This window comes from Mustela lutreola, chromosome 18, assembly GCF_030435805.1.
Source record: "Mustela lutreola isolate mMusLut2 chromosome 18, mMusLut2.pri, whole genome shotgun sequence".
NCBI classification, from domain to species: Eukaryota; Metazoa; Chordata; class Mammalia; order Carnivora; family Mustelidae; genus Mustela; species Mustela lutreola.
In genome coordinates this window covers 40763328-40778610 of record NC_081307.1, presented here as the reverse complement: position 1 = coordinate 40778610, position 15283 = coordinate 40763328, and the positions used below count along the sequence as shown (strand labels likewise).

General features: G+C 57.8%; 1 protein-coding gene across 1 annotated transcript in view; it reads left to right on the top strand.

Moving 5' to 3' along the window:
• MYOM2 (myomesin 2) overlaps positions 1 to 15283 on the top strand; it is a 73113-nt gene that overhangs the window by 42538 nt on the left and 15292 nt on the right. Inside the window, exons 22-31 of the mRNA XM_059156156.1 lie at positions 556 to 712; positions 793 to 899; positions 2920 to 2964; positions 3494 to 3630; positions 7814 to 7958; positions 8069 to 8128; positions 9053 to 9120; positions 11973 to 12086; positions 12281 to 12368; positions 12876 to 12914. Of these exons, the coding sequence (XP_059012139.1) occupies positions 556 to 712; positions 793 to 899; positions 2920 to 2964; positions 3494 to 3630; positions 7814 to 7958; positions 8069 to 8128; positions 9053 to 9120; positions 11973 to 12086; positions 12281 to 12368; positions 12876 to 12914 (960 nt within the window). The remainder of the gene's footprint in view (positions 1 to 555; positions 713 to 792; positions 900 to 2919; positions 2965 to 3493; positions 3631 to 7813; positions 7959 to 8068; positions 8129 to 9052; positions 9121 to 11972; positions 12087 to 12280; positions 12369 to 12875; positions 12915 to 15283) is intronic.

Below are 15283 nucleotides of genomic sequence, written 5' to 3'. Positions count from 1 at the left end.
TGAGACCCTGTTGTCTCCTGCATTGCTCCTCTCTGGGGACTGACCTCACGTCCTCTGCCGCTGGCGCTCTGCGCTTCTGCCTCCGTCGTAACCGACAGCATCTGTGCCTGCCCAGGCCGACGGTCCTCCCCAGCCTCTGCTTCCTCAGGGACAGATTCTGACGGGTCCGTGTGGGGCCGGCCTCCACCTGGTCAGAAGGGACAAGCAGGTCCCCTACCGTCCCCCCAGGGGAGGAGGCCACGTGCCGTGATATCGGGGGTGCCCGGGGCCCTCCCAGTGGCCAGGGGTCAGATATCGGGGAGAAGGAGGGTCTTTATGGCCGACATGTCCTCTACGGCGGGACTGGATGCAGAGACGGGAACAGACGGAGACATGACGACTTAAAACCCTGTCCACTCCGGCCGCCACCTGCTCCGGGAGCATCTGCCCTCCCGCGGGTCCCACTCAGGTCCAGGGGACCGTGCAGGGGAAGCCGATGGCTCGGTGGGGACCAGGCCGTCGCCTCCAGACGGAGGCCGCGTGCCTGTGACACGGCGCTCCCTGCCCTCTCCGCAGGCACGAAGGAGATTAGTGCCGGCGTGGACGAGGAAGGCAACATCTACCTGAGCTTCGACTGCCCGGAGATGACGGACGCGTCCCAGTTCACGTGGTGCAAAGCCTACGAGGAGCTGGTGGATGACCAGAAGTTCCGGGTCGAGACAGTGGGAGACCAGTAAGTCCCCTCGCGGCCGGCCCGGGGGCCACCGGGGCCGCTGACTGACACGTAACCTGCCCCGCGGTTCTTCCTTCTAGTTCGAAGCTGTACTTTAAAAACCCGGACAAAGGGGACCTGGGCACCTACTCGGTGTCCGTGAGTGACACGGACGGAGTGTCCTCCAGTTTCTCCTTGGACGAGGAAGGTAACCTCGGGGACTCGGCGACGGAGCGTGCGGGCTCGGGGGCTCGGCAGGGGACACGGACGCTAGCGTGGAGAAGATGTGCTTGGGAGACGGGCGCCTGTTCGTGGGGGGCCGGGGCGCAGGGCGATCGCAGAGACGAATGCGCCCTCAGAGGTGTAAGGAGCGCTCTGGCGTTTGTGCCCTGTCCGGCACCCAAGTCACCGGGCCGGGGACGGGGCTTCTAGAGCCCCCCGTAGAGCCCAAGGTGGGTTTGCGCTGCATTTCAGTAGCTTGGCAAGCGGAGGGGAGCGGATGGGTAAGTACGGCCGCGAGGTTCTCGTGAGACCACGGATGGGGGCTGCTTCCCTTCCAGCACGGAAGAGTCAGGACGGTGAGAGAAAAAAACACATGTTTTCTGTGCGTGAACTAAGATTGAGCCGGCAGAGTCAAAATCTCTTGCTCCCTTGCAAGCAGGAGACGGCAGAAAGAAGAGCCAGGACACAGCCGGGGCCCAGGGACAGGCAGGTCTGTCCGGGCGGACTCACGCACCTGCATCCCTGGCCAGTGAGCGGGGCTCACGCGGCAGACGCTGGTGCTGCTGGGGACTGTAGTGATTTGTGTCCCGTGCTTGTGACGGACCGGCCCACAGTCAGGGTCAGCCTCACGGTGAGGCAGAGGGAGCCCCGTCGTGTGGGATAGCTCGGTCAGATGTCAGGCGTTCTCCAGGTCTCTAGAGCTGTCTAGGGGCTGAGAGTCCCCTGTTAAAATACAGGGTCTTCTGGGAGGCCCGGCGCCTGGTGGGACGACCCAAAGTTCCCCGCTGGTGTGTTGGGCGGGGGCAGGTGAGAGTGTGATCCCGCGGACACCTGACTCAGAGGGTCACTAGGCGTGGGCAGGGACGAGAGGCAGGGACGAACGCCAGGAGGCCCTGTCCTGATGCTCAGGCCGCTGCAGGGCAGGAGCCGACGCTGGGCAGACGGGGAAGCTCGTGCGGATTCCATGAGACCCAGCAGGAGGGCGACCGGGGGTCGGTGTGGACGCGGCTGCCCAGGGTCCTCAGGATGCATGTGTCCAGAGACAGGCCCGAGCAGGTCCAGAATCTGCTCCAAACGCCTTGTAAGCTGCCATTTCTGACCCTAACTCAGTGGTCTTCTGGTTTTAACTCAAAATATCCTTAAATAATCCTGAAAAGAGTTCTGTTTCTCTGCACCAGTTTTAAGTTTGTAGGTGACGTTTTCACTCTAATTTTAAATAGTTGCAAAGGACGAAAACCTCCAGCATGTTTTAAAACGTAGGTGGACTTTAAAAAATCTTTTAGAGAAAACCTTGGAGCTGCCGATTTCGCTCGTTTGACTTATGGACGTTCCCACCGTTAGACCTAACGGGGAAGCCAAGCCAAGCCCCCAGTCAGGGAAAGTCTGACCTCATTTCTCGGTCCAAGTGAGCGTGTTCACACACACCTTCGTGACCGCCGTCTCTTTTCTAAGTTCCAGTTAAGAAGGAAGGAAGGGGGGAGGAACCTTCCGTTTTTCTTGGCTTGGTCGTGGGCCTCTTTCCGGAGCGAAGCATTTATTTTTATCGTTTTATTTTTATTTTTAACTCGTGGCAGTAACGCAGCACAGTGAAATCCTGGGTGGGCAAAGCATTTTGAGGGATGTCTTGCAAAGGGAAGGGCAATCACAGACCCCCGCACACTCTCGGTATTAGGAAGGAGTTTGTGTGGAATTTGAGGGTCTGGAAATGGGTGTCTTGAAAGTCCCCCCTGCAAAGCCTGCCCCCGCCCCCAGCCCCACTGTCCCCAAACTCTGCCTCACGTGCCCCCACCCCTCCCCTCACGGCAGGGGTGTTACACGGCGAGGGTCTCAGGAGAGAGCGTTCGAAGGTGGTTTAAACCCTGTTTGCCGTCTCACTCCCCCTTAGCCTTTCTTACGCAGTGAAACCTTGGTGGTACCGGATCTCCGCTCGGGGTTAGATTGTGATTGTTTACGAACTTCTGCATGTCTGGGTCGAAAACCAATGCACGTATCTTTCTCAATTTTAGAGCTCGAACGTTTGATCGCACTGAGCAACGAAATCAAGAACCCCAGTAAGTAAGCGCGGGACCCCGCCTGCTTGCAGGCCGATGGCGAGCTGGGAGGGCCCTGTTCGTTGTGGCGCAGAGCTCATGGGGAGCGCGTCGGCGAACCGACCGTTGCCTTTCACGCGAGCAGCTTCCACGCGTGTCACCTGCTGGCTGGAAGCAAACACGAGTGGATAGCACAGCTTGCAGAAATTTTATTGCATAGAGAGAGTTTTGGGGTTTCGCGTCACTGATCCTAATCCCAGCAAGTTGTCAGGTGGGGTCTCCAGTTACGGAGTTACACGCAGGCGAGCGTGTGCCGCAGTCCGTGGAGTGAGCCGGGAGGGTGAGCACGCGGCCCACGGGGCTTTACCTGCACCGGCAGGCTGACCTGCGGCTTGTTTTTGTTTTCCGGTTTTCATGATCCAGTTCAACCCTCCAGGGTTTCACATCCTCAGAAACCTCAGTAACCGGCTCGATGGTTTCCTCCAACATGCAGCCCTTCTCCGACAGCGACTCGTGCATTATTGACTTCCTATTTCTCTTCTTCCCATAGCAATTCCTCTGAAATCAGAATTAGCTTATGAGATTTTTGATAAGGGCCAGGTTCGCTTCTGGCTGCAGGCCGAGCACTTGTCACCAGACGCCAGCTACCGGTTTATTATTAACGACCGTGAAGTCTCTGACAGCGAGGTGAGCTCATGCACATGGGACTCCCGGGTTTGGGAGGCGGGGGAGGGCCTCGGGAGGTCAGTGACTCCGGGTCGGGTCCTGGGTGTGTTCTCATCCCCCTTTGAGCTGCAGAAATTGGGGCACAGCCGGTTGGCGAGATGAACGTGTGACGGCTGAGTCCTGCCACGCTTAGAGACTGGTCTGGGTTAGACGAGAGATCAGAGTCCCTGAAATCCGGGCCCGCCAGAACCAAACAACGGTCACTTTGTTTTAGAGACGCTGAGCCTGGTGCTATGAAAAGGTTCAGGTGACGTGGGGGGCACGGGATATCCTTAACGGACGGGCCCGCTCACTCTTGACCCTGGTTTCGAAGTTGTGCATTCTCACCCTATTGTGGGCGGGTCCTGCTCACCGAGCACGTCCACGGAAGGCGTCCACGGGGAGATCTGCTCCTACGCTTCCCTAACCTTTTAGGCTGCTCTCTTTTGTGGCTCATCTGGGCAGAGCGCGGCAGGACCGCCCACCATGTCTAGAATGCTACGACACAAGCACTCTTGCCCTGGGTCTGCTTTTCATTGTGTGTGAGGAGTCCTACCATTATTGTAAATATTCCCTTTCTGGCCGTGGAATACCAAGTACGCCTCTGGGTACTTCTCGTCCACGAATTCCGGCACAGCTGCTGGCATTTGCAGCTGAGGGAAGACCTGCTCCGTGGGCCCTTCCTTTCCTGTTGGCTGGAGAGCGAGGGGCCTTGACCCCCTCTGCTCGTGGCCCTCGGGGTTCAGTGTATGGGGTCGTCAGCCTGCTCAGCGCCCTGCCTTGTCCCTGTCGCTGCCCACACGTCCGCGGGACGCTTGACACGCAGGCATCGCTCGGGCCACACAGGGGCCCACTCACTGTGTCGCTGAACTGGACCCCTCATCTCTGGTCCAGGCTTTGTCCCCGCGGCTGTTTGGTGAGATTTACTTGGTTGGAGGAGCAGGTGTCGGGCAGACGGGAAGGACAGAGATTGTGTGAGTTGTCTTACCCCGAGAGACGGCGACGGCCGTGAACGGGAACAGGCAGCCGTGGCTGTCGAGGACACGCAGGCGTTTCCCTCCTGCTGCGGGGAAGCAGCGGCACGCATTCTGTCCCGGGGAGAGCGCGCTGTACGGTCGAGGACTTGGAGAAACCCTCTTCGAGCAGAGGCCGTGCTGTGAGATGAAGAAGAATTTAGTGTAATTGTGCTTATTTGTAGAAGGTCTTCTGATGGACAGTTCCTCCCTGCTGCAAGAGCTGGCTTTAAACACGGACGTCTTTGCTGCGTGGCTGGTCTGTTGGGATGGGGCTGCACTATTTCACCGGCTTAATTAGCAATCCACAGGTGACTTTTCCGGGGGGGAGACTGATGTTATTTTGTGTGAGTCACATCAAGGCCTGTATTTACGGTGCCCATAAAATCATTGAACTCTATCCTGCTGCATAACAGCAATCGCAAGAAGCCTAATTAATTTCTCAAACCTGCCCAGACCCGGCAGTGCCGTAGCCGAGAAAACCGGAGGAGCTACTGTATCATGAAGACTCAGAGTCCCACGTTCTTACTTCCGGACCCGGTGGGGGCGGCTCCTGGGGTCCTGTCCGCAGGGGCTGGAGGTGCTCGTGGATTGGACCGTAAGACAGCGCTTTGTCTCAGTGGTTTGACATTTGCTCTCCGTGGTCAGAAGCAAACGCTCAGAAGGACGGGGTGAGCCGCGAGCCAGCAAGCACCTGTCCGTGCGGTGTCTCGAGCCAGCAAGCACCTGTCCGTGCGGTGTCTCCCTTCTGTCCCCACCTGTCTGCCGCCCGCCGCCGCCCGTCTGCGCGGAGGACACACGCTGCCGCGTCCTGCGACCGGGACCGTTTCTCGGTGACCGCCCGCTCAGGAAGCGAGCTGAGGCTGGTGTGCGCGCATTTGTGTCTCTCCATCGCGTCCCATAGACCAAGCTCCGGGCTCTGTTTCCCATGCAGACACAGTGTATGACCGTAGAGTGTGTGTCACGTATGTGAAATCACAGTGGAAAGTCTAACTGTGAAGGTGGTGTCTGCTGGAAGACAAGGCCAGGGGGTGGGTTCTCGCCTCTTAAAACCTCAACGTCATATTGGCTCAGGCAGGACCAGAAGTGTCACGGTTGATCGTTGGGAACACGGTCACCCTCTTCTCCCCTGCGTGCATTTTACAGATCATTTCTGATTGTCCCCCAGAGCCAGCCAGGAGGTGGGGACCCTTGGGGGCGTGTGGGCCTGCGTCCCGGAGCTGCAGAACGGGCACCAGGCGACCGGGCGACAGGGGCCTTCCGATAGTCCTGCAAGGCCATCCGGGCTCAGGGACAGTGCTGGGAGGGCTGAGGTGGCGAGCAGGTTTCCGGAGTAGGGGTGCCTGAGGTGAGTCTGGAGATGCAGACAGGAGGCCAGGCCGGCCCGGCCGTGGCCTGTGCTGAGCACGAGCAGTGGGATAAACGGGGCCAGCCGCGGGAGGAGAGAGGTGTGCCGCGGGAGGAGGCGTCTGGAGCCTCCTTGGGCAGAAGAGATTGCAAGCGGTGCCCGGTGCTCGGGGATGTGAACTCACACATGGACGGGGCCACGTGGCTCTTCTGCTTGTATCTGAACGCTTGTGCCAGTGGCACTTGGAAAGCTGAACTTGAATGTGGGCTCAGAGACAGAAGGTCACCGTGGAAATAGCACAGCATCTGGCAGAGAGCAGCACTGTTCCCTCCCTCTGTTGACAGATTTTCTGTAAAATCACCTGCAGGGAGACATTCTGCGTTCTTAGGAGCGGGAGCATTCTAGGCAGAGTGTGGCTCCTGAGGGCAATGGAGCTTCCCTGGGTGGCCCTGCTTTCCTCGCCACTGACCACAGATCACTGGTGTTTGTTCTGCGCATCCCGGTCCCCGGGCCTCCCCTTGCCGGGCTGAGACCAGGATTCAGTTTGGGAAGACCCTGCCGGACCCCCTGTAGGGCTCACAGGGAGACGGAGAGTCTGCAGGGAGCGTCCTACGGGTTACCGGGGACATTTCGAGTCGTCACCAGAGAGAAGAACCCTGCATACTCCTTGCCTTTGAGATGACTCAGTCTTTGGATGTGATTCTTCTGCCCCCGCAATCCTGGCTCCGTTTCAGATACTGTCTGGCCCAAGGCTGGAAGAAGACATTGTCCATTCGCCAACCAGAAAACAATTTGGTGTCTGTGAGCCTGTCACGACCAAGAGAGCGGAGTGTGAGAGAAAGCTGAGCTTTGGATGGGCTCGGTGGTGCGGGGACGTGTCCCCAACTAGAGGCTGTTGGTAGGGAATTAGTTACGGTGCGGTTGTCGGGACCACAGCCAGTGGGGTGCCCCGGACGGCGAGATGAACTCGTCAGTGAGAATCCCACACACATCTCTGTGGTCCTCACTGCGTTCTGGGCACACAGGCGCTGGGTGGGAAGGGTGAGGACGGTCCGGGTTCTGGAGGCTCGCCGTCCGGCAGGATGTGTGGCAGGCGGTGGGCGGACACTTGGACGGGGCGGTGGTCTGCCCTGGAAGGCGACGCGTGAGCAGCAGGGATGTGACGGGAAGGGCCCCCTGCCGACTCCCGGGGCCGTTCCCAGTGGGTGCTCCCTGTTCCAGTCCGGAGGGAACAGAGCAGGGGAGCAAAGATGCTGCGTCAAGCTGGGCCTCAGGAGTGAGGGGAGCGCGAGGCACCGGACTTGCCTGGACACACACGCTCTTCCAGAAAGTCTCTGTGCACCTGACAGCCGGCTTCCGTGGCGCTGGTCCACGCGGTGGCCTTGAAGCCACGGTTCTGAGTCCTCAGAGCACAGCCAGCATGGTGCTTGACGGTGGGGTGCTGCTGGCCAGCTCCGTCTCACGGTCCGTGAGGGGTCCCTGACAGCACACAGCCTTTTCGTCATGTCCCGAGTTGCCTCGTGCCGGTTGCCGGTCTCGGGTGTGTGCTGTCCCTGCTGGAGCCTTCCTGGAGGAGGCAGCTCCCGCACAGCCCTCGGGCTGCCTCACCGGGGGGGGGGGGCACACGCGTCCCTTGGTTCACGCATGGGTCACCGAGCGTTTCCACGGTACAATCTCATTTTGTGTTTTTGTGTGTGTCACAGTCCCTTGGGCGTAGTGGTAGATGCGACGGTCAAAGTCAGAGACAAAACCGGGGGAAGGAGTCTCCTGGGCATTAATTCCCTGCCTCCACCACTGCTTCCAGAAACACAGAATGAAGTGCGACAAAGCTACTGGCATTATCGAGATGGTCATGGACCGATTCACGATTGAGAATGAAGGCACCTACACCGTGCAGATCCATGACGGAAAAGCCAAGAACCAGTCTTCTCTGGTTCTCATCGGAGACGGTACGCCCGCCCGCGTGCGTCTGTGCGCCTGTGGGAGGAAGTCCACGAGCTGCTCAGACCACACGGACTCAAACATTTCTCATTTCTTTTCCTTTCAATATCCACTTCAGCGTTCAAGGCTGTCCTAGACGAGGCTGAATTTCAAAGGAAGGAGTTCCTCAGGAAGCAAGGTAGGTCTGGGCTTGTCCCAGGAGCCGAGCAGACTGGGCGTTTCCAAGTGCGTTTACGGCAGATTCGGCGCGATGCCCATGGGCTGCAAACGCTGTTACAGACGATCACGAAGTCAGGCGTTTCCCGTCCGTGGAAACTTGGGTGTTTTTCTGTTCTTTGCACTTTACATTTATTTTCATCCGAGGTTTTGTCTTGCTTCTACCTTTGAAAGCCCCAGAACCTGCAGATTAGTGTTTGTATTTCCTGTTCCTGAGTCAAGGGCATGGTCAGGGTGGCCGAGGGGCTGACCGGCTCGCCGAGTCGTCTCTGTTGGCCGCTGAGACGGAGGTGGCCGCAGACCATTTCCTCTTGGTGCGAGGGACTGGGGCGAGCAGCACGGGACCGACGGTCACGACTGCGGGCTCGCTGCGTCTGCCCTTCCCGGGACGCGCATTTCACTCCCGCCGCGCCCCAGGCACCCCCCGGTCGGTCGGCTCCTCTCCTCGCCGTCGCCCTCGTCCACACGCACACTCCCATCTCCTGGGGTCTGGCCATCCCACAGGGACGTGGCTTTCCAGGGTCACCTCTGCAACTGGGGCACCGTCCGGAGTCCGAGCAGGGGCTTCAGGCCTCCCAGGACCTGTCACGAGTGTGCGGACCCCGCGGCGCCGCCAGCACGCTCCGCCCGAGCCGGTGTCGGGGGGCTGGGACCCGGCGCGCCCTGGGGACGGCTGCTGTCTGCGCTGTAGCTTCCTGCGGGCCGGAGCTCGGGACTTACCGCGGGAAGGACAGGCGCGTGCGGACGCGGCCCCATCCCGTCCCGTCCCTAGCGCAGCTGCTCTGCCGAAAGCGCTCTCAGAGATGCGGAAAGCACGCACGGACGCGGGTGCGCAATTTCCTTTTCTTTCCCTTCAAGGAACCATCTCTCTCCGTTTCCCCCTCAGGCCCTCACTTCGCGGAGTACCTGCACTGGGATGTTACCGACGAGTGTGAAGTCCGGCTTGTTTGTAAGGTGAGGCCTGGGCTCCAGCGAGGGGCGGTGGGCTCTCCCCACTGGGCTGTGACGGGCCTCGCGGGAAGCGTCCGCCGGTCATGGGATGCGAACCCGCGCAGTGTGCAGGGCGCCGCGTGACTTCGGGTCTCACCACGTTCTCCACGTAGACTCCGGTGTCCACGCCTCCCGGAGCGACAGTGCCGCGGCGACGTGCAGGGGACAGTCAGGGGTGATTTAAACTGTTTAAGAGTTTCAGCGAGGGGCCGTTTGGGAAGTTCGCTACGATGAAAGGCATCTGGTAATTTCCATGCTGCTCACATGGTTTCTTTAAGGAAAGAAGGAATGTTTTGGAAATAAGGAACTTAGATTTTGTCCTAAGAATCGAGCACTGAAGTAAGCCTTCCTTCCTGCGGAGGCTATAAACCTGTATGTGCGGGAACAGACCTCCAGGAGCAGGAGCTGTGGGAGCAGCGCTACAGCAGGGACCAGGGACCAGTAATGCCTGGTTTTGGCCCAGAAAAAGAGTAATTGCACGAGGGGACAGATGTGTTAACTAACCCAGCTGCGCTGGCCATGTCCCAGGACTGGGAGGTATCCCTTACACTTGAGCAATGTTAAATGTCAATTATATCCCAGTAGCTCAGGACAAAAGTAAGGTGCAGGCCAAGGAGAGAGAGATAGGCGTGGGGCAGCGTTCGCCTGAGGAGGGGCGAGCGTCCGGTCAGGACCAGAGTGTGGGGCTGGTGTGCGGGGCCGGACGGAGGCCAGCAAGCGTGTGCTTACACGGCTGTGGGGCTCGTGGGACTTCTCCGTCCCGGCGCGCTCGGAGATCATTCTGGTGCCCTCCCCCCTCTGTAGACACACGACGGTATGTCAGGTTCCCTGACCACAGCGAGGCAGAAGTTTTTAAACGCGGATGCTGGAGGGACCGAACACAGAAACGGACACTGGAGTGTTTTGCAGTTTGACACACTTAACTGGTGCAGTCGTGTCCCAGCTCCTGTGATGCTGCAAAGCATCCTACGTGGTCTTCCCCTTAGTAATACGTCAGATGGTTTTTTGAATGTACTTGTATCACGAAACACGGGGAGAAAATTTAGGCAAGGGTATGTACCTTGCCTAGAACTTCACAGAAAACTGTCTTTTATATTTGCTTATTTATTTATAAAACTATCTTTTAAAAGAAGAGTTTACCATAAAATAAATTTCAGTCAGACACAAGAAAATCCCCTAGGAAGTTCTCGTGTGGCAGACGTGGGGACTGGGGTGCTCCGTCTTGGAGACTGAGTCAGGCCTGTGCCACGTGATATCTCGGGGGTCTTGTCACTCTCTTATCTAGGTATTATGGACACTTTCGGTGCCTGTGTTTAAGGAGCAGGAGGGAGAAATCACAGAGAACACAGAGGGAAGACAGTGGGTCCTTCTGGGGCGTGAGAACCCCCAGCTCTAGGACCAGGCGGCCGGCGGGGTCTGATTCAGAGAACAGACATCGGAGCTCGCTAGACAGGCTCGTATTTAGGACGCAGGAGCCAACAGTTGAAAATATCTGGGAAAACTAGAGTGAGGGGGAGCAGCACAGAATCGAAGTGAAGGGGGTCAGGGTTGGGGTGGCCCTGGAGTCCGGGCACCAAGATCTTGAAGTGTCGGGAAGGAGGTCGTCTGCCGGACCATGTGCGGCTGTCCTTCTGCCGTCCAGTGTCCTCTCGTGGTCCCGACTGGAGAGCGGGGCTCCTGCCTCTGGTGCGTGGACTCAGCAAACATCTGTAGACCCACGGGGCATGCTGCCGGGTCCTGGGGTGCGAGTGGGAGCGGCAGCACATCCCGGATCCCTGTTGTCCTGGGGATTGTCTCTGGATTTTTCCCGGGTGACACGGGCTCGCGGCCGACGGGCGCTCTGAGCGGCGCTGACTAGTGCGCGATCAGAACCGGTGGCGCTGTCTGAATGCTTCTAGTTTGTTTGTTTGTGTCACTGACATCACTTTTGCTGAGTCCGCGTGGGGTGTAGACGCAGAGTCACTGGTCTCAATAGTCCACTGTGGCCAGTTCAGTCCGTTTGTAGGAACCAGGCTTGGTTCTCATCCACGGGTGAACACAACAGAGTGTGCGAACCAAAATGCTTCCTCATCTTTGGAGTTCCGCGAAGCTTCGTGTCCAACGTAAGCTCGTGTCACAGACTGAATTGTGAGTTTTAGTAGAAGGAAAGTTTCCATTCTCGTGGGGCGTATTAGCTGTGATGGCTTCATCCCTCCTCTGCAGACACACCTGAAATGTCACGCTGCCAAAAAGCCACTGAACGGTTTGATGGCCCTCTAAGAATACTTCCTACTGTTTATAAATTTAAAATACACTGCTTCCAACTTGTTTTTACTACTGACATTTCATATAAATCAAGAGCTCCTCATGCTATGTAATTTCACGGGCTCGGATGATGTGTCCTTCTGTATGCAATGGTGGGGGCGTAATGATTTCAACAGAAGCTGGAATTTAGAAACGTATTTGCCATTATTAGGACTGACAGCTCTTCCCCAAGACTCTGGCTGAGGCTATAATGAAAATTGATGGTATTTTTTTAAAACTCTGTGATTTAAAATCCAGAGACTTTGTTTCTTAAGCTTTTATTTATTTATTTGAAAAAGAGAGACTGAGAGAGAGTGAGAGAGAGAAGTCAGGGCCGGGGTGCAGTGGGGAGGAAGAAACAGGTTTCCAGCTGAGCAGAGAGCCTGATGCACGACTCGATCCCAGGACCCTGAGATCACGACCTGAGCCGAAGGCAGAGGGTTCACCCACTGAGCCACCCAGGTGCCCCCAGAGAGTTTTTTCTTAAAAGCCAGAGTAATTCACATCCTAACCAAAGGATTTCTGCCTCGTAGGTTGCAAACACCAAGAAAGAGACAGTTTTCAAGTGGCTGAAGGATGATGCCCTGTATGAAACCGAAGCGTTGCCGGATCTGGAGAAGGGGGTCTGCCAGCTCCTCATACCCAAGGTACCCGCTGTTCCCGGAGCAGGAGGGCGGCCGAACAGAGGCAGGGCTTTCAGATAACTTGGAAATCCTACATTAGCTCCCCCTTTCAATCCTGAATTTTCTGTGGTTTGCGAGAGGAGTGACTATCCTGCATTGATGACGCGTCCTGTCTTGGCATTGATCTTACGTGCGTCCGGGATGTGTTTTATCTGCAGCTGTCAAAGAAGGACCTGGGTGAATATAAGGCGACCCTGAAAGACGAGAGAGGCCAAGACGTCTCTGTGCTTGAGATAGCCGGCAAAGGTAGAATAAAGCCTTCCTCGTCCTCCCCCAGAGAAATCTGTCCTGCCGACCGGAGGCGGCGTGCTCGGAAGACACCTCCGTGCGCTCCCTGACGCTGCGCTGTAGAAGACCCATCTCTACCTGCCTTCACACCCGCGTCAGCGCTTTGGAAAAATGCGTGCTGCTACTTTGCGTTTATAGGAAATGTCATTTTAGTCCGTCATCATAAGCCAAGTTTTCTCCCATTAGTAATGGAGTTAGAACGATCGAAACAGGAGGGGGGTAGTGAGTCACTTAAATGTAGAGTTGGATTGATGTGGAGTCAGGTTTTCTCATTCCTCACGTAAAAAGGGAGCAGGTTAGAGGGATGTATGACCCCCAGGAGCCTTTTATGGATAAATGTTGCCATTTTAATGTTTCATTTTTCAAATGAACATCAGGACTTCCTGTATCAATTTAATTAAACATGAAACTGCTGCCTTGTGATAAAATTATAGTTTGTAACGGGATTTCCCTTCCTCCTTTCAGTGTACGAGGACATGGTGTTGGCCATGAGCAGAGTGTGTGGTAAGTAAGGGTGCGCAGGGTCTGTGTGGGGCCGCAGTCCCGTTTCCCGGGCGGCACAGAGCCCGGCCGAGGGGCCCCCGGGGCAGCCCTCCCGCTGCTCCCTTTCGCCATCTGAAGGGGTTTGAAGCACGATATTTAGGATCTGTATTTTAGTAAAAAAAAAAAAAAAAACCCACGCAGTTTGGGCCTCCGGATCAGCAATTAGATGATTGCCTTGCGCGCAGCTGCTCTCAGCGCCTGTATTACCGGTGTCGCACAGCTCTAACAGATGTGAAGCCTCTGGCTTCGCGTCCTGTATACGGAAGCCTTTCTTCAGGTTTGCGAATAAATCCTTCCTCTCCACGGAAACCGTGAGGACGAGGAGAGGGTGAGGAATTCTGGAACCACAGCTCCTACGTGGGTCGGGCTTTCTGCTAAGAAGGACATGTTATTATGGGGCTTTTTGGAGATGCCATAACTTAGATCCTCAGAGCCAGTGACGGGGGCAGGAAAGGGGCCCAGTGGCGGGCCCTCTGCCCCCAGAGTCCGGGCTCTAACCAGCCGTGACCACGTCCCCTGCCAAGCTTACCTGTGGCTCACGCGGGCTCTCCGACGTTCTGGAAACCTTGTGTTTGTTTGTCATCGCTCCCTCAGGGTGGCCCTGCAAGGTAGATCGTACTCGGTTCTACTTCGGCTCGGTCAGATAAACATGACTGTGTTTTAAATGTGTTTTGTGTTGATGCTGATTAAGGGACTGGGCTGTCCCCGGGGCTGCGGAGCCCCCAGCTGCAGGCCCGTGCAGCCGTCTGCGGGGCTGGCGTCCCGCGCTGCCTGGAGCTGCGGTTACCGTATCGCGTAGCGCGCACCGCGGCGGGGCTGACGGCCGTCCTGGCGCAGTGAGCGCGTGTGTGCGTGTGCGCAAAGTGGAGGTCCTCCTGCTCTCTCGCTGCTCCGGCGCAGGGAGGACTGTGTGCCGAGAACGGACGCAGGGCTGCCACCGCACACACGAAGCCTCGGTCCTCCAAAGAGGCCAGGTCCCCGCCATGACAGTCCCCACATGCAAGGGGCAGCAGCGAGCACCATCCGACGCCGATGCGTGTGTGTTGGCAGCACGCCGGGCTTCCCGCAGCCCCCGCCCCTGCTCCGGGGTTCGCAGCCCCTGCCCCTGCTCCGGGGTCCGCAGGCCCTGTCCCTGCTCCGGGGTCCGCAGGCCTTGCCCTCCCCAGCCCAGCTCCTGCCCTGCCGTCCTCGCAGCAACCCCCTGGCAGGCCGTAGGGACCTTGCTGGGCACCCCACGGCGTCTTGGCCGTCCTGGGTGCTGGGCTCGCTTTGGTCTTGGAGAGACAGACATGGTTCCCGCCGCGCCTGTGCGCTCGTCCCAGACCGCCGCCCCCCTGTGCGGCGCCGGTGCTCTTTCAGGAAGTGCCAGCCTTTGCTCTGGGGCCTGGGGAGGCACCTGCTTCCCTCATCCTCGGGGCAAACGGTGCCCCTGCCTCCCCCAGCTGCTTCTGAGAGTGTCCGTAGTGCCGTGTGCACACTCGTTCACACGCATGCAGACGCACACTCACGCACACACAGACACGCTCACACTCACGCGCACAGACTCACACTCACACGCAGACTTCAAAAGTCAAACTCCTCAGCTGGGTTTTAGGGACCTCCATGAACTGTGCCACAGAATGCCCCCAGGGCACCTGCTGAGTCCTGCGGGGTCCCAGGAGTGCCCGGGGCTGCAGGTGAGAGCTCACGTCCCTGAGGAGCTGTGGTTTGCTCTAGGACATCCCGTTCATGACGACTGGGCTATGCGCGAGAAGCAAACCCGCCCACATTCCCAGACCAGGAGTCCTGCCCTCTGCTAGGGGACATGCGTCTCTGAGGCGTCGTCCACACGTCTGGGACAGGAGCAATCATGCCCTTCTACAAGAATATCTCACGTGTATTGTTGTCTAAAGGGGCCCGAAGTATATACCCTGATTTTCGAGATTGATGGGACTCCTGAATGTGTAATCAGAGAACACCTGTTGGTGCGACGGAAATCTCAGTGGCAGACTTCGCTTGCGGTGTGGCATGTCTCATAAACTAAATACCCTGCTGGCTCGGCTTTGTGTCGCGGAGTAAGAATGCTCCTTACGGCTTTGGAATCAAGGCTTCACCGTGATGCATCTGGCAAAACAGGAGCTAGAGCGTCGGCGTTACTGTTCGCCCCCGGCGGCATCATTCTCGGAGACGAGGCTCTCGTAATCCAGCTCTGGGAACGGTGTCCAGGTCCTTTCCCGCTGCGGTGGCAGGGGCAGCGCCCGCCGGACCGGCCGGCTGGAATCAAGCCCGTCTGGCTCTGCGGAGTGTCCCCAAGCCAGGGCTCTATTTTCCGTCCTCGGGGAGTCTGCCCA